At 44.7% G+C, this 26,762-nt stretch overlaps 2 protein-coding genes across 9 annotated transcripts; one reads left to right on the top strand and one right to left on the bottom strand.

Annotated features, from left to right (window-relative positions):
• Nucleotides 1-1,377: 1,377 nt before the first annotated feature.
• On the top strand, nucleotides 1,378-23,205 carry GPR150 (G protein-coupled receptor 150; the record flags this gene model as incomplete). Of its 7 annotated transcripts, XM_083464598.1 has the most annotated exons (4): nucleotides 1,378-2,680; nucleotides 11,891-12,005; nucleotides 20,472-20,544; nucleotides 22,630-23,205. In XM_083464598.1, 2 exons carry the CDS (start codon nucleotides 1,378-1,380, stop codon nucleotides 11,923-11,925), a joined length of 1,338 nt encoding a protein of 445 aa, XP_083320724.1. In that variant the 3' UTR covers nucleotides 11,926-12,005; nucleotides 20,472-20,544; nucleotides 22,630-23,205. The 7 variants fall into 7 exon arrangements, with proteins under 7 accessions (XP_083320724.1, XP_083320721.1, XP_083320725.1 ...); XM_083464595.1 differs by lacking the exon at nucleotides 22,630-23,205 and having other exon boundaries at nucleotides 20,472-21,311; XM_083464599.1 differs by lacking the exons at nucleotides 20,472-20,544; nucleotides 22,630-23,205 and adding an exon at nucleotides 15,568-16,434.
• Nucleotides 5,527-26,762, bottom strand: ARSK (arylsulfatase family member K). 2 transcript variants are annotated; one of them, XM_083464560.1, is made up of 8 exons: nucleotides 26,368-26,762; nucleotides 25,134-25,263; nucleotides 23,235-23,394; nucleotides 21,323-21,605; nucleotides 17,319-17,490; nucleotides 14,293-14,514; nucleotides 9,900-10,124; nucleotides 5,527-8,187 (listed from the first exon to the last, which is right to left on the bottom strand). In XM_083464560.1, exons 1-8 carry the CDS (start codon nucleotides 26,530-26,532, stop codon nucleotides 7,907-7,909), a joined length of 1,638 nt encoding a protein of 545 aa, XP_083320686.1. In that variant the 5' UTR covers nucleotides 26,533-26,762; the 3' UTR covers nucleotides 5,527-7,906. The 2 variants fall into 2 exon arrangements, with proteins under 2 accessions (XP_083320686.1, XP_083320687.1); XM_083464561.1 differs by lacking the exon at nucleotides 25,134-25,263 and having other exon boundaries at nucleotides 26,368-26,465.

Genomic DNA, 26,762 nt, shown 5'->3' on the forward strand with positions numbered 1-26,762 from the left:
GAAGATCATGGCCACTGGTCCCATCACCTCCTGGCAAATAGGAGGGGAAGAAATGGAGGCGGTGAGAGATTTTACTTTCTTGGGCTCCATGAGCACTGCAGATGGTGACAGTAGCCACGAAATTAAAAGACGCCTGCTTCCTGGGAGAAAAGCAATGACAAACCTAGACAGCATCTTAAAAAGCAGAGACATCACCTTGCCAACAAAGGCCTATATAGTTAAAGCTATGGTTTTCCCAGTAGTGATGTATGGAAGTGAGAGCTGGACCATAAAGAAGGCTGATCGCCGAAGAATTGATGCTTTTGAATTATGGTGCTGGAGGAGACTCTTGAGAGTCCCATGGACTGCAAGAAGATCAAACGTATTCATTCTTAAGGAAATCAGCCTTGAGTGCTCACTGGAAGGACAGATCCTGAAGCTGAGGCTCCAATACCTTGGCCACCTCATGAGAAGAGAAGACTCCCTGGAAAAGACCCTGATGTTGGGAAAGATGGAGGGCACAAGGAGAAGGGGACGACAGAGGACGAGATGGTTGGACAGTGTTCTCGAAGCTACCAGCATGAGTTTGACCAAACTGTGGGAGGCCGTGGAAGACAGGAGTGCCTGGCATGCTCTGGTCCATGGGGTCACGAAGAGTCGGACACAACTAAACAACAAACCAAGTTGGGGCAAAAGCTGTGAAAATACCACAGGAGCACTGTGGTATGGAAATCAGGAGCAATAGTTTCTAGCTGTTTAATCTGCATCGGTGAGTTGCAGTTGTCAGCTATTTAACTGCCCACTATAGCTATGCCTATAACATCAGCTTGATGTGCAGACATCAGCTGATAAGTGTTGATGCTGTGAAAAGCTTAACAATTTCTGTACATCAAACTGCTGCAGGGGGCACAAGACAATTTTAGCTTTGATAAGGTTATGAAGAATATGCAGTCTGTTCTTGGTGGCGTCCGTGGCAAGACTTCTGGGCTTTTCTAATACTGCAGGATTTGTTTGTGCTTTCCTTGCAACAGGTTTTCTAGCACATTCAAGCTAGATATAAACCCCTTTGGGAAAGCAACAGTGAACTGATGCGGCGGCTACACAGGGGTGCGGTGAAGCGATCTTTTTCGTTTAGTGAGAATTGATCGTCGGTATTTAGCTGCGAAAGGCGTGTGCTTTCGGGAGGCGTCTGTGGAAAATGTGAGTGAAGAGACCCTGATTCCGCTCAAGACGACTGCAACCGTTGAATTGGAGGGGAGGGCGAGATGGGCTGAGGAGTGGGCAGAGCTCACAGGCGCGATGGCTGCAGCCTGCTGCGCCCACCCACGGTGAGTGACAGGTGACAGGCAGAGCCCCTATATATGCTGCCGAGGGCACCCGTGCACAATCCTCGCTGCCATGGAAGACACGTTCAACCCGGACAGCCTTGCCGTCGGACCCAACTTATCCGGCATCGCGATTCCCGGGTGGAACTTGAACCTTTCGTCCCCCGGGGCTACTCTGGGGCAGCCTAGCGCGCGGACCCTGTCGGCGGGCGCGATCCTGCTGCTGGCGCTGGTGGGCAACGGCTTGCTCTTGCACCGGCTGCGCTGCGGAGGGTGTTGCTGCGGGGCCCGCTTCGGACGGCGGCGCAAGATGGATTTCCTGCTGGCGCACTTGGCCATCGCCGATCTCTACGGGTGCGGGCTGGTGCTGCTCTCCCAGCTTCCGCCGGCCGACGTGGAGCCGGGGCAAGCAGCGTGGCCCGCAGGGGACGCCACTTGCCGCCTCCTGTGGCTCCTGCAAGGCTCCGGGCTGCTGGCGCCCTCGCACATGCTCGTCCTGATCGCGATCGAGCGACACCACATGGTGAGGGGCCCCGCGCACCCGCCGCTCTCTTTCCTGCCCGCCCGGGGCGCTTTGGCTGCGCTGGGCTGGCTGCTGGCGCTGCTGCTCGCCTTGCCGCAAGCCTTCGTCTATCGGCTGGCGCCTCCCGAGGCTGGGGGCCGTTGCCTCAGCATCTTCCCGCAGCGACCCCGCTGGCACGGCCAGACCTACGCCGTGTACTGGGCCGTCGCGGGCTTCGTGGCGCCCGCCTGCCTCCTGGGCGGGACCTGCGGCCGCATCCTCAGCGCGCTCGGCGGCGCACCCGGCGCCAAGGACGACTACGACGACGCCGAGCCATCGCGGGGGGCAGCGGGCAGCGGCCGCCACTACGGCGCGGAGCTTCCCGGCGCCTCCGCCGCTCCTCGCCCGCCTCCGCCGCTCTTGCTGCGGCTGCTGCCCGGCGCCAAGTGCGCGCTGCCCTCGCCGCCTGCGCCGCGGAGCCTGCCCCGCGCGCGGGCCCGGGCGCTACAGCTGACGCTGGCGCTGGCCACGCTGTTCGCGCTCTGCGGCTTCCCGCGCTTTCTCCTGGAGCTCGCCTTGGCCTTCGCCTCCTCCGAGGGCGGCGACGAAGCGCGGGCGGCCCTGGGGAGCATCATGGCGGCCACCAACAGCGCCCTCAACCCCTACGTGTGCCTCTTGTTCCACAGCCATGGCCCGTGGGCGCGGCGCCTCCAGCGCAGGCTGTGCCGCTGCCCCGACGGGCAGCCCCGACGGCGGGCTCGCCACCGGCATCGCCCGCCGCCGCCGCAAGCGGCTGCCGAGCGCCCTGGACGCTGGCTGTGCCCTTGCCAGACCAAGCCGCCCACCGTCTCCACGGTCGTCCACCTCCAGGAGGGTGAGAAGCAGCTCTCCGCCGCTTGCGAAAGCGGCTTCTAAACAGTTTCTTGTGGGATTGCAGGCACCGAACGTTTTTGCAGTATCCCCAGGACATTGTCAACAAGTATTTTTGACTCATTTAACCCGGATATTCCTGGGAAATCCGACGTTTAACACCTACATACCCCACGACCTCTGTTACCGCAATCCCTTGGGGATATCTCAGCAGCCGATTTGCCATATCTGGCCTGGAAAGTACAGTACCCAAGGAGGAAGACAAAAAAGCAAAAGAGAACTGACAAATTATTATAACGCCCACCTCAAGCACACTAGGTGTTCTCTTCACACAGTGTGTCAAAGAACTTTGTGCTGGGGTTCAAGCTTCCCTGTGGGCTGCTCACTTGCTCAAATCTGGGAGACTCCCATCTTAACACCGGAAGTCTGAGGGCTACTGCCTACTCCAGTGTGGAAAACGCACTCTGCGCTTGCACAAGAACCTTAATAAATACTTCACACTTCACAGCGCTGACCCATTACTGAAATTTGGCTATGAATCTGGAGCCCTTGTGACCCTTGCTTAGTTTAATCGATTATGAAGCCATGACCCTCTTCCAAATCAAGGAAACCCAGAAGGGCCAGGAGATTCCACTTGACCATTTCAGATCTAGCTGCTATTTTAAGCCCTTGCTGGGAATGTAGGGACTTGTTTCCAAGTAAATGGGCCTAGCTTGGACATGGTAACAGTCAAATGTTTTAAACTTCCTGAAGTTTTGTTCAATTCATTGCACTCCATAACTTATGACGGGACTTGCACAATGTGGTTTTAGCACAACCATTTTGTTAGGTTTGTCAACAACGGGGTTCTGCATAATCTGCTTTCACTCATAGCAATTTTCAGCTGTGTTATTTTCAAATTCCATTGCCACAGATTTTGTCCCTTTTCAAGAGAAAGGGGCAAAAATAAGGACTGCTTTTGCTATGCAAACTGACCGTTTATACTGCCTTTCTTAATTTTGTCATCTTCCACACAATCAGTGCAAGTGAACTTAATATTAGAGATTTTGAATATGAAATATATGATAATTGTCTCTGTTCAGTATGATTGGTCTAATTAGCATATAAGCTGTAATGAAAGCTGCCAGTGACCTGTGGGCAGAGGTTGAGAAAAATCAGCAGGTACAAAATGTAACTTGCAAAACTGAAAGGCTTTTAAGAATGCTTTATGCAAATGTAGTTCCTTTCTAAGTGGGCATTAGTGGCAAGTATGCAAAAATATGTGGTCTTGTAACAGGTGTGAATAAATGTCATATATAAGTACCCCTGACTGATAATCTACAATTGCAGTAGTTTCTAAAGGAGTATAATTACTTTCACCTTTGATAGTTAATATTCTGTTCTCTTTTCTCACATAATAGTAGAGTTCATTCCAGCAGGTGGATTTTTATTTTATTTTTTGCACAATTTGCTCTAGAAAATAGCGCAAGGAGTTGATAATATGTCTATGTTCTGGGTACTCCACTCCTTTTTCACATAAAAAGTCTGTTTCTCAGTAAAAAGGTTGAAGCTTTTGTACAGTTGGTCCTTTGCACACTATATAAAATGATATTTGGGTGTGCATGGGTTCAGTTAAGGAAATTAGCATTTATAAACAAATAATGAACCCAACAATTCCAGCACAAGCAAGGATGTATGCACAGGATACATGTAAGCAAATTGTAATAGAACAGAGGGAGTGAAATAAAATGAAATGCAACAAGTGCTTGTCTGAACACAGCCCAAGCTGTTTATTAATGCTGAAATGAATTCCAGCATCTTTCTCCCTTCAGAGGCAGCATTGCTTAAAGCAGTAGTAGCTCAGTGTCCCACTAGCTTTCATTTGGGAAAACACACAAAGATGTTGTGTAGCTCGTGTAACAAAACATTAAAAAGAAGGAGCACACAAAAAGGGCACTTCATCATTAACCCATGACAGAAGTTCTGTTGTTCAGGATTTCCAAGCCATCTGCAACTGGAGCTGGGAATGTTAGCCTCAAATGCAAGCATTTTCTGAGAGTAATGGGGGTATATTTCTGCAGAAGGAAAAGGCAAAACTCGTTTTTCCTTTTCCTTCAGAGTCCCCCCCCCCCAACGCTGCAATTCTAGGATTCCTGCTTAAACCATTTAATGCAGGGAGAGGAGTTTGGGGCTGTTGTTTTGAATTTCATAAGGCAATCTCAAATGGGTAGCATACTGGCAGCCTGAACGGTTCTTACAGCAAGGGTGTTACATGCTGATGCTAGGCTGCTCCATTCACGAGACTGGCCACTGTATTCTGCTCCAGCTGCAGCTTCCAGATCAACCTCAGCCTCCACATGTAGGTCTTGGAGGCTATTGAGCACAGGTTCATAGCATGGGGCCACTCATGTTCAGCATTTGAGGGAAATATGATGAGATTTGCCTACACAAATACCACCTTTCTTCGTTTTAAACTTCACCTCTCAGTTCCAATACATGGAGGTTTGGCAGGGGCAGGGAGACATTAAGACAACTAGTTTTTCCCACTGCACTAGAGAGCAGATCCAAATTATTCTGAGTTTCTTCTTATTCTTTGCCCTTGCATTTGCTTGAAGGAAAGGGGACTAGCTGTGTGTGTGTGTGTGTGTGTGTGTGTGTGTGTAATCGAAAGGACAATGGTTGCTAGGGAGATTTAACATATTTGAGTAGCAAAAATCTGCATGCAAAAGTCTTGGATATTTAGACCAAATGAAACAACATATGCTGCTCACACTTAAACTGCAAATGCAAGCCGTGTTGGTATACCCAGACAAGTATCTGGAGTGTGTTGTATGAAGGTTAAACAGTACTTAAAAGGCTTGTGCAATACAGTAAAAGAAAACAGCGGTTTTTAATAGCTGCAAGCCCTTAGACGAATAAGAAGGAAGTGTAGATGAATCTAGCATTACCCCACACAATGCTAACCACCACCATACTACTAACTTCATGGGGGGGGGGTGTTGTTAAAAAACCCCACTTGTAAATTGCTACACAAACCATTAACCCAAAGGAATTCAGGACTGTATCCCACAATCATTAGTCACAAATGGCATCAGTATGGTAGGGACCTAAAATTGCATGTATCTCTTTTGTGTTCAGTAGTAACTGAGGGCATTGCCAGACTTCTCTGTTTTGTGGGAGGAATTGAAATGCATACCAGAACTTCAGGTTTCTGCATTCAAGGTGGGTTAAAGGGTTATGTTGCTCTTGTACAACAAATCCACTTTTTTAAAAACTCAAGACTCTTTGTGGTTTTGAAAGTGACAGAAAAATGCACCGAAAAGTGGAGGGTGAACAAATGATTCCATGTAAACATAACCACAAGCAAAATGGAGGATGAATGCTCAATAAGACTAGGTATAATCTAACCTTCCTATAAGCTTTGTGCAAACAAATCGGAATGAATGCAAATGAATCACCTGGAGGGAGGCTGAACAGATGTGCTTGCCCTTGTTCAGCCCTAAACTGTTAATACTGCACTTTGAAATGTTGTGTTCTGACCAAGAAAAAAAATCCAGTTAGAACACAAACTCACTCACAAAATGAATACTTTAACTAGTGCAAGAATACGGTAGCTTACAAAGTATCCTGTGGATGCTGTTGGACTCCAATTCCCATCATCCCTGACTATGAACCATATTGGTTGGGGCTGATGGGATGTGGTGTTCAATAACATGGAAGCTCAAAGGGTTAGCCACTCCAGTTAGGGCACTGCAAATACTATACTTGCTATTCCAAGTGTAGTAATACAAATGCGTATAGTGCTTTCAGAATGTTTTACATGCATCTGATAGTTATCCTTACAACACTGTATGGTAAGCCACCGATTATTCCCCGTATTGCAGGCAACAGCGGAGAAAGAGTGGCTTGCCTAAGGCACCTAGTGAGTTCATGGCAGTGACAAGATTGAAACCTGAGAATTCCTAATTCACAGCGAAGTCCTAGCCACTACAGTATATACTTTCCCACCTGAAAAAGTATAGTCTTGGGGCTAGTGCAGATGTAATAAGCAGCTTTTGTTTCTGTTTTCAGTTGACTGCTTTTTATTGCAAATTGTCCTGCTCCAACTATGTCAGGGCTTAGATCTTAGGCAGAGGCTGGAGTAGCCCTGTCTGCTCCTGCAACTAGGTGAAAAGCAGACTGAAGTCAAGGTGTAGTCCATGCCAAAGCACAATAAAAGCAGTCCATCAACAAGCCTAGCTCTAAAGGCAGGATCTAAGTAGAAGCCAGCAACAGAGGCCATCTGTCAAAAGGCATGGCAGAATAGACAAGGTGGTTCAAAAGAGTTGCTAGATTTCAATATGTGCTGTTCCAGCAGCTTCTATAGTCTGGTCTCCCACACTTCACCCAAGACTCCTTACTATGAGTAGCTCTATAATTTTGACCTATCAGACATGTACTGTTTTGGTAAGTAGATGCCCAAACATGGGACTTTCTGGGCTCTATGCTCTCCGGGGCTGGGAGATGGTTCCGTCTCCCCCTCTGAAAGGGGGATGAGTTGGGAACCCACCTCAAGAGTCCTTCTAGAGCAACCTCTGGACACAGGCATGGTGAGATTTCCCCTGGATGTTAAGGGCTTCTTTTCAGTGCTAGAGATGGTAGAGGGGTGGTGGTTTCCATTTATCCCCTAGGGTATCCTTTGCTCAGGGGCTTTGCTGGCAGAATACTTTTCCAAATCTTGGCAGGGCCCAGTGTGACATCACATTCACAAAATGCAGCTTGAAGTTGGTTTCTCTGAACCATAGTTGAGACTCAGCATGGTTTGCTGAGGTTTGAACATAATGGTAAACTCTGGTTAAAAATGGAAGGAAAAGATTTTGATATCCCCTTTGTGGCTGTGCCAGAGGAGAAGGGGGATGGGAAGTGCAGACAAGGCTCACGCTAACAACCATAATTTAACATTATGTCCCAATAAGGCCATTATATCAACTTCCATGTTAATCACAGGTCACTTAGCAGGGATTCTTAACCAGAATTGAAATCAGGTTCTGAAGCTGGCTAGCAAATCCTGTTTAACAGGCAACTGGGGCTAGCTAGCATTTATAGCTTAGCAGAGTGGATTTGTGTCGGGAAACGGGAAAGACTGGAGGATAGCATCTGACCCCACATCCCATTTCAGTATCTGTTGCAGTAAGAGGTAACTGCTTATTGCACCCACACTGCCTTTTTATATTCAGGAGCAGATTGTCCATTCTCACTTTCTGCAGACATTTCACACAATTGTCTTCTCTTTAATCCATCTATCAATTGCATCCTCGTACTTCTTTGGGTCCTTCTTCCAGTTCTGGTGCCACCTGAGGTTAGCTAAGGTATCAGAATAGTTTTGTCCTAAACTTTGTTTCCAGTTGATAAACTCCTGTTTGTTGTACTGTTCAACAGAGGCAGAGACTTTGGGATAATCAACGATGGAGTAGAGTTTTTTGTTCAAATACTGTGTGATCTCTGGAAACTTGGTTGCTACGTTTGTTAGTTCATCTGGATCGGCAGAGAGATCTGCAACAAAGAACGATTAAGACAAATTAATGAGCCTGAACTTGAAAAAAGCAGTAGCACAGAACTGGAGCATTTGTTTGGCATGCAGAAGGTCTCCCAGTTTCAATCCCCAATATTCATTTTATTATTATTAATTTTGCTTTTATATCTCAGCTTTCCTCAAAGGAGCTCAAGGTGGTGTACATGGCTCTCCCGTCTCCATATTATCCTTACAACAAAGCTGTGAAGTAGGTGAGGTTAAGAGATGGTGCCTGGCCCAAGGTCACCCAGCAAGATTCCTATCTGAGAAGGGATTTGAACCCTGTTCTCCCACATCTTAGTCCAACACCCTAATGGCTACACCACCCTAGTGTAGGTTGGGCTAGTAAAGCCCCCTGCCAGTCAGTACAGAGCAGGAGAAGGGAAACTTTCATCTGAAGGACCATACTGTGTTAGATACTGGAGGTGGTACATAGCTCCATCTTCCTTGAAATCCCCTTTTCAAGCCACCTGAGTTGGCAGCCATCACTACACCTCACAGTAACAAATTCCATTAAGTATGCACTGCGTGGAAAAATACTCCTTTCCCTCCCCTCGAAACTCTCACCGTTCAGCTTTATTGGATGGTCCCAAGTTCTAGTTTTACAAGAGGAAGAAAAACATCCTCCACTTTCTCAACACCATGCATGCTTTTATATACCTCTCTCATGTGCCACTTTACTCACCTTTAACAAACCCCCCAAACCCTCAAATGTCATTACTCCTCATAGGGGAGTTGCTCCCTTGATGATTTTGGTAATGTACCCAGGCCTAGACTACAGCATGCCACCTTTTTGGACCTTAACCTCTTTGGGTGCCTAGTCATCTGACCACATTGTCCAATTTGAGAGGATGGAACTGTAGTGCAGTGGTCAAATTCAAACCCAGGTTTATGGGTTTAAGCAGACTGGGCTATGCACAGTTGAGACATTAAAGAGACAACTGTCCTACCTGTCTCAGACTTTGGCCAGTGATTCTAGTGTCTTCAGACTGCACTTTTGCTGTTTCCAACAGTGCAGTGCATTGACTGCAGAACTGTGTTTTGATTTAACTGTCATATTTTGTTTGTACAAACTTGCTTTGTTGCAAAGGAGGGTGCTGATCCTTATGAAGAATGGGATGCTAATTACTTATCGCTACTACTTTACTACACTGCTTCTCTGCTCTTCTGGTGAACCACACAAGACATGATGCAGCAACAATTAATCATACGTCTGGTAGTTTGTGTTGCTTCAAGACAGGAGCTACATAGTTTGATTTGTGCCTCCCTGTGAGATACTCGTGTGTGGCACTGTGGGTTAAACCACAGAGCCTAGGACTTGCTGATCAGAAGGTCGGCGGTTCGAATCCCCGCGATGGGGTGAGCTCCCATTGCTCGGTCCCTGCTCCTGCCAACCTAACAGTTCGAAAGCACATCAAAGTGCAAGTAGATAAATAGGTACCACTCTGGTGGGAAGGGAAACGGTGTTTCCGTGCGTTGTTCTGGTTCGCCAGAAGCAGCTTAGTCATGCTGGCCCCATGACCCGGAAGCTGTACGCCGGCTCCCTCGGCCAATAAAGCGAGATGAGCGCCGCAACCCCAGAGTCGGCCACTACTGGACCTAATGGTCAGGGGTCCCTTTACCTTTACCTTATGATACTCGTGCGGACCAGAACAGAGGATCAGACTGTACATTAATCAAGTAGCAAACGTACCAAACAGCTGAGGAGATACTGAACGACCATCTGAGTATGCTATGTATTTCCATCTGTCAGTTCTCAGCATGTAGGTCGAAGAATTCACATTGCAGCCATGGAATTCACTCAGAATCCAAGTAGGATGTTGCTTTCTAGTTGGGACTTTACCTTCTGCCTGTTTCAATACCAGGGGCATCAGTGAATATCCACTGAGATTTTTTGGTTTGGGTATTCCAGCAACGTCTGAAATTGAAATTGTGACTTAAGTCAGTTTGTTTTTAAAATTTGGTATTTACATTATTTAAAAAGAATTAAACATAATTAAAAGGCAGAAATACATAAAACCAACAAGGAAATAAATTATATACTATGTCAACCATTGCAACTTGTCCTTTGCCCCTTATAGTGATATTTCTGATCCTCTTATCTTTGCATTTAGATTAAGTCCAAGATGCCGCTTACATTTTCTTAATGCAAAATTAATACTAGCTACCTAGGGAAATTATTTCCACAAAACTTCTGTTCTGTTCTAACCATTAGCAGTTTATTTGTTACTTTTAAGCAACTCATATGCGGTGCAAAAGAGACAGATAGAGAGATTTTTAAGTCACTGAAATTAAACCTAACATCTTTCTGAACTAAGGGTGGCATCTAATTGCAGTGTCCTGTTTGCACAAGTAAGACTTGTGGTTCGAGGACCCGACCCCCGTGATGCGGAATGAATACACAAGGATACATGATATAAGGTTAATGGGCATGGAAAGGCCGCAACTTTATTGATTACAGCAGTGGAAAAGGTATTGGCTTAGGCATTGGATCTCTAAAGCAAATGGGTTTATTCACCAGTAGGTGGAGCCTGTTGATGCTAATCCAACTATAGACTCCCCCCTGATGTCACCGAGGGTCGTGCTATGGCCTCCCGCCAAGCAGGCATCAGACAGAACACACGACTGCCAGATTCCTTTAATGGAATACCCAAAAATTGAAGGCATAGGCGATGGCCACACCTAGCCCTTCGACACACCACAACACATTATTCCAATGCCTAACCTACCCACCAATACCACAAAAGTTGTGACGATTGCTACGAGGTAGGCGAAAAAACCAAAAAGCCTAGTGCCAAATGGAAAAACTCCTACCAGGCCCCCCGGGCAACCAGGGCGACCAACCTAAGGTCCATAGCAAGGCCAATGACCTAAGCCCTAACTCTAAGGGAGTGGAGGGTGGGTGACTCACGACGAGACGATGGCGAAGAATGAGGCCGGGGAGAGGCTGGCACCGCAGCAAAAGGCTGCTGAACACGCCCCCTCCGAGGCACCTGGTTGGCTGCCTCCCGAGGGGCGTGGGCGCCAGCCAGGTGAGGTGGAGGCAGGGGGCTACGCCCCCTGCTAGGGGCGGTGCTCGGGCTCCCGTCCACAACCACTCCCCTCTCTTCCAGGGAGGAGAGTCTTTACGCTTCCTTCTCCCTGAAGCCCGTCCCCCCCATCTGCCGAATTTAAACAACCTTTAAGATGGAAGTACAACACCATAGGTTGCATCCAGTGCTGTCACTGCACAAAGGGAACAGGCATCCACCTGCGCAATAGAACTTCCTGTCCCTTTCCATCCCTGCATATTCTCAAAAACATGCTTCAGAGGGCTGAGGAACCCTCTGGAGTGATTTTTTTTTGGGGGGGAGGGGTGTCCATGGTGTACTACAAAGAGAAATCCAGGATGGCAAAATCTGCTGCAGGAATAAAAGTCTGTTTGTGCCATGTTAGATACAACACCACACTTTTAAGGGAAATTGTTAAGATGTGACACATACATGTACAGAAACAAACTGTAAAATCAAATGGTAAGGCACACAGACAGAGACTATATTCCTATCTACTACAGATAAGGTCAGAGCTTACTTCATCAGTCGGAGTGTCTGAGAAAATAACATTAATCATTTGTTTGTTACTCACCTAAATAAATTAATCATTTTTGAATATATTTTTTGTATTTTTTTAATATTCTGAATACAGGAAGGAAGAAGCAGGAAAGAACATATGGAGAATGAGAGCACAGGAAGGACGGTGATTTAAAAATACAAACTTCAAGAAGAGAGAGAGGGGAAATTAAGACAGTTGGAACAAGAAGGTAGGGGCTGAGATTTGATTGAGAGACTGTGTGACTCATTGATTAGTAATGTTAAACTAAAGTCTCTAGTTAGAATATTGGGTTTGAACTAAAAGTACTAACTATTTTCCAGCAGTGTAGAAATCCCCAACTTCTTGGCGACCTTTCAGTGATTCCTTCATAAGAGCTCACCTATTCAGAAGGCTTTGCCCTCACTCTGAATTGACCCAATTTTCCCTCCGTAATACTGTCATGTCAAATACAGTTAACTATGAAGCATGGCCATCTTATCATGTTCACAGAGTAATTTCCAATTGGTTAGGATCGCCCATGTGACTGTGCCCAGGAAGCATCATCCTCACACTCATTAATTTTATGCTGCACATTGGGTTACTATCCAAGCATTAACCAGACCTGCTTTGCATCAGAAAGGTTGTTGTACCATGAGCCTTCAGACAATGCCAGGGTAAGTGAATTACCGTATTTTTCGCCCTATAGGACGCACTTTTTCCCCTCCAAAAATGAAGGGGAAATGTGTGTGCGTCCTATGGGGCGAATGCAGGCTTTTGCTGAAGCCTGGAGAGCGAGAGGCGTCGGTGCGCACCGACCCCTCTCGCTCTCCAGGCTTCAGGAAGCTATCCGCAAGCCTTGGGAGCCCACCGGGCTCCCAAGGCTTGCGGGCAGCAGCCTACAGCCCGAAGCACGGGGCGCGCTCCGGAGCATGCCCCGTGCTTCGGGCAGATGTCCGCAAGCCTTGCACGCCCGGCGGGAGGTCCCGCCGGGCGTGCAAGGCTTGGGGCGGCAGCCTGCAACCCAAAGTACGGGGCGCGCTGCGGAGCACGCCTCGTGCTTCAGGTATATGTCCGCAAGCCTTGTGCGCCCGGCGGGATTTTCTCTCAGTGAAATCAAATTGGCTATGCAATATTACAAGATCATCCTATTTACTAAATGACCCCTAGACAACTGAATACATTTTTGTTCCAACAAACTTTCCCAGTTGGATAAATTGTTATTTACTGTGGGTGTCTACTTTGCTAGGGGTTCAGTACTGTTTTTAATGTACCATATTTGCTGTTTTGGTGTTTTTAAGTGTTGTTAATATCCTTATGTGTAAATGGTTGTTCAGAAGGTAATGAATAAATCAAAGATGATGATGATAATAGGTGGGATAACTCATGTCACTGATCCAGGTAGCAATGATCCCAGTTTCACATTTATTTCTTGTCCTCAGCGATGTCACATAGCTAAATCTAACAAGTTTCTTAGTGTCTTGACAACATTCAGGTCACTATGTGGCCTATGATTAAACTAGGATTGCCTGTGTGATTAAGTCTAGGAAGAAGAAGCAGTACTCAGAAATTTGGTGGGAAGGAAATCAAGCTGCTGCAGACAGAACAACCAACAGCAACAAACATGACTGTAAAAAGGCAAATATTCCCACAATTAAAAGGGTTTCTTTTCTCCAGGAAATATTTCTCATTCTTCCCGCAAATGGGACACTTTTGACACAGAAACGAAAATAAGGCAGAATACATTTTTTTCCACGTTCCAGGTGTTTATAATTTCAGAAGGATTTTGAGAGCCTCATTCAGGGTTTTGTTTTTTTAAAAAAAAAATCATTTCCCCCATTATTAAAACATTCAGTAATATCTCATTTTGGAAATGACTGGAGATCTGCTGAAACCTTCACGCCCACCTGCCTAAATATATAACCTGTTACATGTCCTTTGAGCACACTATTTATTTATTTTTAAGTGTGATTTTTATATCTGTGCAGAGCAGTGCAAGTATCATTCTGGCGATGTGTGCATGAAACAAGAGTGGCCTTGGTGCACATGTGGACAAAAATACACTATTCATATACACTAACGTTAAATCAAAGGAGGTGAAACTGACTGCGGCATCTCCAAATTTTGGCTTTATTGATCAGTGTCAGATCCTTTAAATGTCCCTTCTTTGCAAGCTGAGCAGTAAATCAAAACATGGTGTAGGCATGTTGGGGAAGTTATCTGACAGTAGTGACACCATGGTTGCTAGTCAGCCATGCTTTAAAACCAGGGGTGGCTAACCTGTGCTCTTCCAGACATTCTTGGACTCCAACTCCCACCGGCCTCAACCAGCATGACCAAAGGTAAGGGATGATGGGAGCTGTAGTCCAGCAACTGCTAGACAGTCCCAGGTGAGCCGCCTGTGCTTTTAAGCCATCTCCTGCAATCATATGTTAGCAAAGGGGATGGTTTAAATTTTTTTTTTTATCCCTGCTGGTCATGTGAAGTGAGCTTGATATTCCAACAGAAATATTGCTTACCGAGCATGGTAGGGTAGAGATCCACAAGGGACACCACATTGGGGATGAATTGCAGCTTAATATTCGGTCCCATTATAAGAAGAGGAACATGGGAGCTTGCTTCGTACATGCTCATTTTGTAAAACTGCCTGTGTTCCATGGCAAGTTCTCCATGATCTGCAGTGAATACGACAAGAGTCCTTTTGAGTAGTCCTGTGTCATTTAGCGCAGAAATTATCTCACCTGCAACAAAATATAAGGGAGGGTTAATACGCAAACATCAAAATATTCATTAAACATTGACATGCATAAAAATAGTTTTTAGATGTCACAAGGAGGTAGCTCTTCTGCCAGTGCAATGAAAGCACTAGATCACGTTGCCTGTGTTCTCATTTATACAGAAGCCGTTGCTGTTTCAAGGATTCCAAAGAAAAGTCCTCTGGGAGGATGGAGAAAAGCTGATTATGGGAGTTCATGAGGGGCAGTTCATTTTCTCCTTGAGAACTCTGAATAAGTTCCTTCCACAGCTAAATATCAGCATGCACAACTGTGGCTTCCATACTTCCAGAAATCTCCATCCGAAATGCTGCATTTTGCTAATCTGTTGCTAAACACCCACAGTTATCCACTTTTAGAAGCTCACATTTATGTCTGCCATACAGATCTCAAAGTATGCTTTAATAGTCTGAAACTTGCAAGAGTCTGAATCCCATTTAAGGTGGTGCACAAGCTCAGATGCAAGATTTAGGCCACAATCCTATACATACTTACATGGGTGTAGCTGGGGGGGGGCAGGGAGGGGCAGCTACCCCCCATAAATAAAAATCAATAAAATACATAGCAAACTGAGGTTCTGCCCTCCCTCCCAACAAAAGGCCTGCTCCTCTTAACAAAAGGTCTGCCCCCACAACAAAAAATCCTGGCTACCCCCATGCATACTTATTTGGATGTAAGCTCCACTGAACACAATGGGACTTGCTTCTGAGTAAGTGTACCTAGGATTTGAGTTGTCAATATCTGGGTTCGTTGTAGTTCTCTTGAATTCACCCAGTGCTTATTATCGTATATGAAACTGTCAAATTTCTCCTGAATTTCTACATACACTAAGGGTTTTCAAAGAAGTTACAACTACTGGCATGGATTGTAATAACTGATCAGTAAGCCCAAAACATGGAGATTTTCCATACTGCTCATAGATCATCAAAGAGACAGCAAGGCACCAAAATTCTACCCAAATAAAACACTTGACGTAAGCTCCTTCTCACTTCTGTTCTCCACCTCTCTCATTACACTTAGGCTTTTAGGAATTAAAGCTGAAATTCTCAGAATGCCAAATTCTGCAGCAGATGGGAACAGCATTCCAGATGTGAAGCCAACATATAAAAAGAAGATTCATAATAATTGAGAGGATTCCTCACTCTACCGCACTTCAGTTTCAGTAGATGTTCCTTGACCATTTTTCTGCTCTTCTGGCAATAACAATATAAAAATGCTACAGTGTCAGAATTGATGTGCCTGAATATCCTTTCATTTCCAACCTCTTCCCCCAAGACAGCCATCTCAGAATATTATTTCCATAAAGTACATGTCTTACATGTATTAAGCCACAGAGAACAAATACACCAGATTAATTACATTCCCTCCCCAATGACACTCCTGTCAGAATTGTACTGCAGGCATGACAACACTCAACACTCCCTTTGCAGCACTTTCTGCCACAGATATTTGGTAAAGGTACAGGTACCCCTGACCATTAGGTCCAGTCATGGACAACTCGGGGGTTGCGGTGCTCATCTCACTCTATAGGCCGAGGGAGCCGGCGTTTGTCCACAGACAGCTTCCAGGTCATGTGGCCAACATGACTAAGCCGCTTCTGGCGAACCAGAGCAGCGCACGGAAACACTGCTTACCTTCCCCGCTGGAGTGGTACCTATTTATCTACTTGCACTTTGACGTGCTTTCGAACTGCTAGGTGGACAGAAGTTGGGGCCGAACAACAGGAGCTTACCCCATTGTGGGGATTCGAACCGCCAACCTTCTGATCAGAAATCCCTAGGCTCTGTGGTTTAGACCACAGTGCCACCCGTGTCCCTCAGATGTTTGGTACAGACATCTAAAACCAGGTTAATGTCATTTGTGTGGTGGTGGCTGAGACCAGGTCTCAGGAAGATGTACATGGGCAGAACCACATGAATGATGCCTTATGTGATACATGCAAAGGCCCACCTCCTTTCCTCAAAGGAGTTGCAGAGTCATGCAGCTCAGATGTATCGGATGATATCTGGCCTGAATCAAGAGTAGACCCATTGAAATAAAGGTGGTCAAGTCCATTTATTTCAGTGGGTCTACTAAGTTTGACTTAGTTGAATATCCTCACAGTACAGAGCTACATTTGTAAACATAATTACTTGGCTCACATAATACATTATTTGCATTAAGATTGCTGTGTACACTCCTGAGATTGTGTCCCGGCCTCTTACATTTTGCCACCTGAGGCAAAACAAGGAAGTGGCTACCCTTCTGCGCAGCTGTACCTTCCTCCGGGAAGATCTTGCAAGAGTTCTGTGAGATCTTGCTGGAAGAATATGCAGCTGCCACTACAGCTGCGCAACCGCAGCAGGGGTGGGGCGCAGGATTCTGTTGCCAGAGGCAGCTGCTTCAGCCTACCTCATGGGTGGACTGGTTCTAGTCCTGGCCTCTGCAACTGAAATGACGTTACCATAGTCCTTAATACATGAACTGAGACATATTGTTTTCTTCGTGGATCAGATTCTAACCTTGTAGGCAGAGTATGATAGAAGTTTTATTAAATAATAGATTAAAGAAACCCCAACAGAAAACATCTAGTTGTTACTTTCTGGAAAAAAATCTTTTTACGCGAAGCTTAGCTATGAAAAATATATAGGCTGCAGTTCTAAGACTTTGAATAATGCATAATTAGGACTGTAGCCTCTACATGGCTAGAATCAGGGAAGAAAACGATCTTTGCAGTAAAAGTATTGAGAAATACATTATGATATTAGTAAGAGAATCAGGATATCACTTACCAAGCATTGCATCCGTTTCTGCACACATGGCATAATAATGTGCTCGGATATCTCTGATTTCTTTCTCCGTAAATTTCTCTGTGCAGTTCTTTGTATAAGAGGAATAGTAATCTACTGGGTGCATCTCTGAAAATGGAAGCCATTTTGGAATCTTGATGGCTTCGTATCTCACCTAGTAACAAAGTAAAAATGTTTTATTTTGTCAAAAGGTAACTATCATCACCGTCCAATTTGCCAGCAGCCCAAGGTAGACATACTGACTGAACATGAGGACTCCATGTTTTATAGATGAGGGGAGAAGAAGAGGGGAGGGCCCCATTGCGCAAGCAGAAGTCCTCAAACAGGGCTTGTGATGATGTGGCTTCTTAGGCGAATCCTGCCCAATGCATTATTTACAGAGCAGGACCAAAGTGCATAGTGCTTTACAGAGAACAAGAGCACAGGATCCTGCCCTGAGGGGAGTGCAATCTGTAATATGACCCAGAGGAAGAGGAGGGAAATGGAGACAGGGATAAACAGGTATGTTCAGTTGCACATGCTTAGAGAATGCCATGAGAACTAGGGACTTGTGCCAAAAAGCTTTGCAGAGAAAGTGCACTTTGAGGAAGGTGTCCAGGGTGGTGGTATTCAATGAAGGGTAACACAAAGTACACTTACTGAAATCAGTGGGCCTAACTTAGTCTTGTTCACTAACTACAATGGATGGACTCGGGGTAAAACTTAGTTGAATACCACCCCCAATCTGCTTCTCAATAGGTTAGAACATTGGTGTAAGGAGAGAGTCCCTGACCCACTGCTGTTCTTATCAGAGATCTGTGCAGCAAAATGTAGCAGGTGCTTAGAGGCAATACTCCAGGCATTACCACTACACTTGGTGCTTTTTTCCTGCCTGTGCAATTCATTCAGAATGCATAGGTAAAGAGTTGGATCTGCTACAGCCCGCTTCCATAAGGTTCAGTTAGATTTTAGGAGATTATCACAACCTTCCACCGCAATGACATCTTTTGCAGCCAGCAGCTTCTTCCGGTTCCACTATCCCCTCCCTAACTATACTAACGCTTACACAAATCATCTACAAGAAAGACTTTTCCTAAAAAATTGAACGTGTGGTCTTCCTTGCTCACCGCAGTGCCTGCGTCTAGGAACAAAGCCACACGTCTTAAAGATGGCTCCAGCTGATACCTTACAGACCATCTGCTTAGCAACATAGCGTACTGTGAGACCATCAAGTTGATGCACTGCTTTGAATTGATTCAGCAAATGAGAGAGCTTGATCAGCTCTATAGCGCTAAGCTCCATTCCAACCTAGAAAGGCCATTGCTGCAACCCCAAGAACCACAGAATTAATTCTATGTGCCCGGCAGGACACATACGCATACGCATACACATAAACATAATGGCAACCCAATATTCAAAGCAAAAGTCAAAGTGTGACATACTGCATAGAAACCCATGGCTCACAGAAAAGAACTCCTTTGTTTAGCAATCAAATCATTGCAATATATTAACTTGATAGCAATCCTCTGGAAGTGAACACCCAATTATTATTTTTGTAGAACGTGTATTCAAGTTCATGTTCATATTTCGCTTCAATGTTAGTTGAAGCCGATTCAACTACAGTGGTACCTCGGTTGTCAAACGTAATCTGTTCCGGAAGACCGTTCGACTTCTGAAACATTCGACAACTGAGGCGCAATGGGCGCTCGGCCAATTCCATTGAGAAAATTGAGAAATGCACCTCGGAAGGCGCGTTTGAAGACTTCTGAGGCGCGTTTGAAAATGAAAGAATTCACTTTCAGGTTTTCGGCATTCAAAAACCAAAACGTTCGGCTTCTGAGACACTTGAAAACCGAGGTACCACTGTACTGCTACTGGGCAAATGTGTTCAAGTTAATTGTCATCAATGGAGACAATGTCACAGCTAGAGAAATGAACAGTGCTTATTGGTTGCTGTGAGGCAACAGCACAGGAGGTCTACCCTATTGCACTGCTTTGAAGCATGTGATTGGCTACTGTGAGAATCAGGATGCTGTAATTAGATGCATGTTTGGTTTGATCCAGCCAGGTTCTTGACTTCTTAGATGTTCACAGCTGTCCCCTCAGAAAACTCTGGAGCGAACAAAAGACTATTTTTGTCTGGCTCAAGTTTTCCCATGGAATACACATTATGGTATACTCCAGAACATACTACCCATACTTCTCATTAGGCATTCCAACACACAATTATGGGGTGGATCCTAGCAGAAGGCACATAACCAGGGCTTTTTTCAGCCAGAACTCACTGGAACAGAGTTCGCACACCTCTCAGATGGGCACCATTGCCATTATAAGAGAACCAGGGAGGCATTCATGGTGAGTTCCGGCACCTCTTTTTCTAGAAAAATAACACTGCACATAACTTTCCTCCCATTGGGCCTCTCCTGTGTCAACAGTCAAAAGCCTTCTCTACAGCTCATGCTGGCCATGAGGTTGTCCCTGCCACACAGAGGGATGAAAGGTGACCTGAGAAGAGTGAAGAAATTGGTTGCACTTGGTTCCCAAGCTAAGAACAACTTCATGTTCTCCCTAGTATAAGGATATTCAGGGACTAGAGCTAAGACAAAAATTCTAGCACAGAACCTAGAAAATGGAATACAAGGTGTACACTGTCTGAGCTTATTGTACTTCACTAGCTCAATACAGATCCCTTGGAGTGGATGACAACAGGAAAAAAGGAGTAATCAAGAAATCATTCAAACAGCTGAAATTCTAAGACATTGCAATGATGGAGACTAAAATTGAGCACTATTCTCATTATATATATAAAAAGTAAACCATGTGCTGAAGATGCTTTTGTGAAGAAATGGTTGTTTCCTTTAAAACATTCTGCTGAATTACAGGGTTACACTGCCATTTAAGCAGTGGGAGCCATGGCAACCAGTCTGGAGAGTTTTGTGTGACCATTGTAAAAACAGAACCTGGAAACAACTCAAATGGAATACAAATAAACAGGAAGAGCTGACTCCCCCTCACAGAAAGAAACCATGTATGCCATCTTGAACTCATTGGAGGAAATGTGGGATAGAAATGTAATACACAAATAAAATAAAGAATATCTTTACATTATAAGCTTAAACTGGTTTTATTAGTCATTCTCAGGGCTTTTTTTTCCAGTCAGAACTCGTGTGGGACTCACTTCTCAGGTGGGCGCCATTGCCATTCTAAGAGAACAAGGGAGGCGTTCATGGTGAGTTCCGGCACCTCTTTTTCTAGAAAAATAGCATGGGTCTTTCCATTTATCCAGGGAACCATGAGCACAGCGGTTTTTAACAGGAAGGATGTAGGACTAGATATTCTGAAAAGAAAATTCTCAGCACTATCACCCTACTATAATTCCTGGGGGGCCAAGGAGATTACAGTTTAGTATAAAAACGTAAGTACATATCTGCTGTACTTGGTCACAGACAATCTGGCAACATAATAAAATACAGTCGTACCTTGGTTCCCGAATTTAATCCATTCTGGGAGTCCGTTCGACTCCCGAAATGGTTCAAAAACTAAGGCACAGCTTCCAATTGGCTGCAGGAGCTTCCTGCACTCAATCGGAAGCTGCATTGGGTGTTCTGCTTCCAAAAAAGTTTGCAAACCAGAACACTCACTTCCGGGTTTGCAACGTTCGGGAGCCAATTTGTTTGACAACTAAGGCGTTCAACTACCAGGGTACCACTGTACTGTGGTTAATCTTTCATTTCAGATTTGAGTCACACAGCATCAGGAACATAGGAAGCTGCCCTATACCGAGTCAAGCCATTGGTCTATCTTGCTCAGTATTGTCTATACTGATTGGTAGAGGTTCTCTGGGGTTTCAGGCAGGGACCTATCGCAGTCCTACCAGGAGGTGCTGGGGACTTGAGACCCTCTGCCACTGAGCTATGGTCCTTCTGTGGGTTGAGGAATAAAATGCTCTAGAAATACAATTCTTTTTAAAAAAACTTATATCAAGCTATACGCTAATATTTGCATACCCTCTGTAGCCAATAAGGAGACGTCCGAAATGTAGATGCTCCATAATTTTCTCCGGAGGAAGGTGAAGGATATGGATGAGGCAAATTTAGCCCCAAGTAAAGAACGAAGGGTTGTGTCAAGTTGGTGGCTTTGTTTCTTAGCCAAGCTGCAGCATCGTCGGTGGCCTTCCAATCTTTTTGCATGACTCTCACATAGGTCTTGTTACCTACGAGTTCTGCCACAGGCCTGCCTTCTTGCTGAAGCAAAAAATCAACGCTTCTGGTCCAGGCCTCCACACGGTTACTGAAAATCAGAACAGTATTCAGTATATACTTTATTTCCATGTAGATACAATCACAGGCATAGGGACACGGGTGGCGCTGTGGGTTAAACCACAGAGCCTAGGGCTTGCCGATCAGTAGGTCGGCGGTTCGATTCCCCATGATGGGGTGAGCTCCTGTTGCTTGGTCCCTGCTCCTGCCAACCTAGCAGTTCGAAACCACGAAGTGCTAGTAGATAAATAGGTACCGCTCCGGCGGGAAGGTAAACGGCATTTCTGTGCACTGCTCTGGTTCGCCAGAAGCGGCTTAGTCATGCTGGCCACATGACCCGGAAGCTGTACGCCGGCTCCCTCGGCCAATAAAGCGAGATGAGCGCTGCAACCCCGCAGTTGTCCGTGACTGGACCTAATGGTCAGGGATCCCTTTACCTTTACCTTTATAATCGCAGGCAAATTATCATTACGTTCACATTTCTGACATGCCTGCCATTTGTATTCAGTGGTTTATGACATTAAATTTTAACTGGGTTTATAAAAAGATATTCATATCAGTTTGCCTTTGCAAATGATGTTCAAACATGGCCCAGCAGTAAGCCTTGTACCTGGCCACTTCTTTCTCTTCCTCTGACTTTGCACGGCTGTAGCAACAAGCTGGGAAGTTAAATTTTGCTTGTTGTGACATTTAAACACGGAGAAACCGTGGCTAGGTTTAAGTAAACCAGCATTAGTGAAAACAAGTCAACTCAAGTCATACTGAAAACAAAACAGGTTTGACAACTAACTAATTTATATTAAACATGGTTTAGGGTTTGGCTGTAACAACAAACCATGGTTAATTTAAAATGGAAAGGGACATTTCTGATCTCTTCCAAGCGATGCTGGAGAAGGGGAAGCAGCCTCCCTCTTCTCCCCTTGCAACCCTCTGCATTTTCAACTCTCTGCAGCATGCACAAAGGAAAAGGGAGAATATGAAACTTGAGCTTCAGTAAATAGGGCTAGACGTGTTAGAAGTGGAATGACACATCCAATTATTTTCTCCTTATGCAGCATAAAGAAACTATGACCCTCAGAAAGGTTGCCTACAAGTGGCTGCATTGTGAAGAAAAAGACCAGGCAGTAATATTTGTTCAAGAGCAAATGACTGCAGCTCTCCCAAGGTACTTAGTTCTTACAATAAACCCTTCTGAGAAGTTTGCTGCCTTTATAATGGATTTTGTAGCTCCCTGACAATAAGGACTTCTTTGAGCAATGATGAGGATTTTAGTTACAAAATTAAAATGTTTCGAGAAAGTGTTTTTTAAAAAATCATCTGAAAAAGTGCTACCAGTTTCATATACTTAATGGAACAAACATTTGACGGGAACACATTTTACAGATGAGTGAACTGTCAGAACTTGAGGTTACTACAGAGAACACATCCATTTATGAGTAGGTTTACAGATAGCACAAAACAAAAAGTACTGTTTCAACGTAAAGTCTTAGGGCCTCAAAAGGGGTGTTGTCAGGATAAATGAAGTAAATACTGAAAAGCACTTTGTACATAGAAATGATAAAATAACAATTCTGTTTTAGCCAGGAGGCTTTCTATTAGCAGTTATCATGCCTCTGATTAACCAGTTTTAACCACAGATAGGGTTTCCCCAATTGCTTACCTCACTGAGTGATGCCCTGAAGTATAATCCAGTTTTCCATATTTCTGAGCATAGTAGCCATGTTTTTCCATGAGGTCCATCCATGTTGTGTGATTTGGATCTAAACCCTTGAAATTATTCCAAGATTCTGTTATGTGAGTGAAGAGGCCACTCCACATAGCTAAAACAAAAACAAGAAACACACCCATAATAGAATTGGTTGATGAATCATATAAAACATATATAATCTGACTAAAACAAAGTATGCACAGCTTTCCTCTTGCATGTTTATTAGACACCTTTGGGCACCAGGCGAAAACGTTCCTCTTTAACCAGGTCTTGGGCTGACTGACATCAGATGCCCTTTTGAATGTGTTGTGGAAGGGGGGGATTATTGGGTTGTCTTTGTTCTTATTTTTATTACATGCTTTGTGTTTTTTATATTGTAATTTTATGTTGTGAACCTCCCTGAGATCTATGGGCACATAACGGAATACAAAATAAATAAATGTTTATGACTTCCACTGCAGCTAAAAGGCATGGGCAACCGGTAGCCTTCCAAATATTGTTGAAATATGATTCCCATCAGCCCCAGCCAATAGGACTAATGGTGATGGATGATGGGAGCGGTAGTCCAGCAATGTCTGGAGGGCCACAGGTTCCCTACCCCTGCCATAAAGCAAGAAGTTGTGGCTTCAAGGACCCATAGAGACTTTGCGACTATATTTTTCTAACCCAACATTACAATGGCTCCAGGAGGCCAGAACTCGTTCAGCAGCATGAGGAATCTTCACAACCCCTCTACCCTCTCCAATCACCAGAAAAATATTTTTATTATTAGTTCTACCTTGCCTTTTAAAGCAAGCTACTTACAATAAAAATATTAAAAGCAATACAATTCTCCCCAGGTTTTGATTACTTTGTATTCAGCAAGGAAAGGAACTTGAGAACTGCTATTGCCACTATTTTCCGAACTACGAGTTGGAGTCAAATCTCCTACGTTCAGTCACACTACTGACAGGTTAATTCTCAGAAGCCATAATACAGTAAGAGGTGTGAAGAAATGGAAGCAGGTTTCTGCTAATGGATAAGCTCTCAGCTCTGACAATCCATGGAAGGGAGAGGGGAGAGGAGCCAGTGCTGGACTCAGTCTAGGTATCCTAGCCATCTATTGAGGGTGGTCCATTCTGATCATGAGTGTGAAGAAAAAAGGAGGAGCACCAATAAATGTTGCAGTCCATTTAATCAGTCCTCAGTTCAGTGTTTGTTTAGAAGGGCTTTCCATTTTGTCTTCCCACTTCTAGGAAATGCCCAAGGCACCTAATACTCAAAATATGCGATTAACAAAATAAAAGAAAAAAGTAGAACAGACAGAGCAGCAAATTAAAATATCCATAAAAACAGAAAGCAGCCAATTAATTGTCAAAATAAGGGGCTACAAAAATGATAATAAGGAGGTCTCTCCCAAGGCAGGGAGTTCTTGTAACACAATCCCTAAAGAGTGTGCAAGGTGTGTAAGTCATATAACTTATTCATCTAGAAGACAAGCCAATGAAGCCCACTGAGTGACTTTGTGCAAGTCACTGTCATACCCAGCCTAGTTTCTCCACTTATAAAAGGGGTATGACAACAGGCTTAGCCCTAACTCACATGATGAATCTTCTAACGTTGACCTTCAGCCACTCTGCACTTTGTAAATACAGACAACAACCCACTCCTAATGTCCCACAAGCATATTATTTATTTCCTTTTTAAAACATGCAAGTGATACTATGTTTATCCTGAAGGCCTGGCTCACAAGACACTAAAAGGAACCAGAAGTTTCAAGGTTGCCCAGGGAAAATCTTTGAAGTTTAGCTATCATAAAGTAGTATTTAAATAGGTTCTACTTATGTATTTCTTGCTTGAGTATGATCTTACCTGCACGGGAAGGACAACATATTGGAGAATTGGTATAAGCATTAAGAAAGATACTGCCATGTTTTCGCATGAAGTTCACAAAAGGCAAGTCTACTGTTTCATTTTTTGGGTGAAATGTCAGCCTTCCATCCTGCATGCAGGGGGGGGGGGGGAATCATTTTGAGAATTACTCTGGAAATTAATCAATGCAACATTAGAAATCACATTAATCAATGCAATGTTACAAATCACACTGTAAAAAAATCACAAAAAATCAGTGGTTCTGGATGCAACAGAAGTTTTCTAGGAACATGTCTTCACTGACAGGACACCAGCATGGTTTGAAATATATATTCCTACAAATACAGTGGTACCTCAGGTTACATATGCTTCAGATTACATACGCTTCAGGTTACAGACTCCACTAACCCAGAAATAATACCTCGGGTTAAGAACTTTGCTTCAGGATGAGAACAGAAATTGTGCAGCGGCAGCGCAGCAGCAGCAGGAGGCCCCATTAGCTAAAGTGTGACAACGTGGGCCACCTTTCCACATCCCCTGCTCCCAATTTAAATCAGAAGAAGAAAGAACTCATTGCCAATGACCCATTTGCAAAGTAAACCCCTATTCTGGAGCACCATTAGTGCTCCTGTACCTTTTATTTTTTCACTATTGAGCAAAACTTACAAGCTGCTTCATGTTCACTCCCACATATTCACTTATGCTAGAGGTGTTATAACCCCTAGCGTACATAAAGCACTACTTTATGTAATTTATGTAACATATAATGCTCTCCTTTTTTCAGTATAATGCAAAATTTCCCCCTCCTCTCCTATCACAGGCAGCACAGTCCGAATGCCATAATCTTGCAAAAAGTTACATCTAAAGTGCTAAAAGTTAACCTTCACTGTGTTGACTGAATTTCTTCCCAAAATAGGCGTGTATAGGACTGCAACCCAAGTGTGACACAAGAACATGCTCTCCAATTATTAAGTGAAGGCTTAGCAACAAACGTCACTCTCAATACAAGCTCTTTTCGCATGGGGTTCTCTAGCATGTAAATGGCACCTCCAAGCGGAAAAAAACAGCAGCTATGTTCAAGCAGCAGGGAGATCAGGTCCACAGCAGCTGAGCCTACAAAGAGTAGATATTTTAATTTACACCATCTCACATTCCTTCGCAAGCAGCAGCAGCATGACTGGAAAGAAGTTGCTCTGGACAATTTGCTTTTGTTTTGAAAAAGTCAAATACTTACTAAGGAATCGCACATCACCATCACAATGTTAGGCTTCCCGCAGCTGCTGCAAGTGTAATCCTCGTTGAGCAGGGGCCTCGCCTTCACTGCTCCCCCAAAAGCGAAGAGGACCAAGGCAACGAGGTGACTTGCAGAGGTTACATGATTTCTACCTTTTCCACCCATCTCTGCCAGATCAGGAGTTCAGCGGAGCCTCCATGCAGAGGCTCCATTCACAAACTCAGCCTCCGTGTCCGGGAAACAGCGACTCTCGTCATGCATGTCGGTAAAGCGGGAGTAAATAATGTCAAAGGCCGTTGCAACGCGCCAGGGGAGAAATAAAGACGCACCCTCTTTTTTAACATACTTTCTTTAGGGAGGGCGGAAATAAACCTGGGGGGAGAACTACAACTCCC

The sequence above is a fragment of the Podarcis liolepis genome (genome assembly GCF_965112155.1).
Source record: "Podarcis liolepis genome assembly, chromosome: 11".
In the NCBI taxonomy this organism is placed as follows: Eukaryota; Metazoa; Chordata; class Lepidosauria; order Squamata; family Lacertidae; genus Podarcis; species Podarcis liolepis.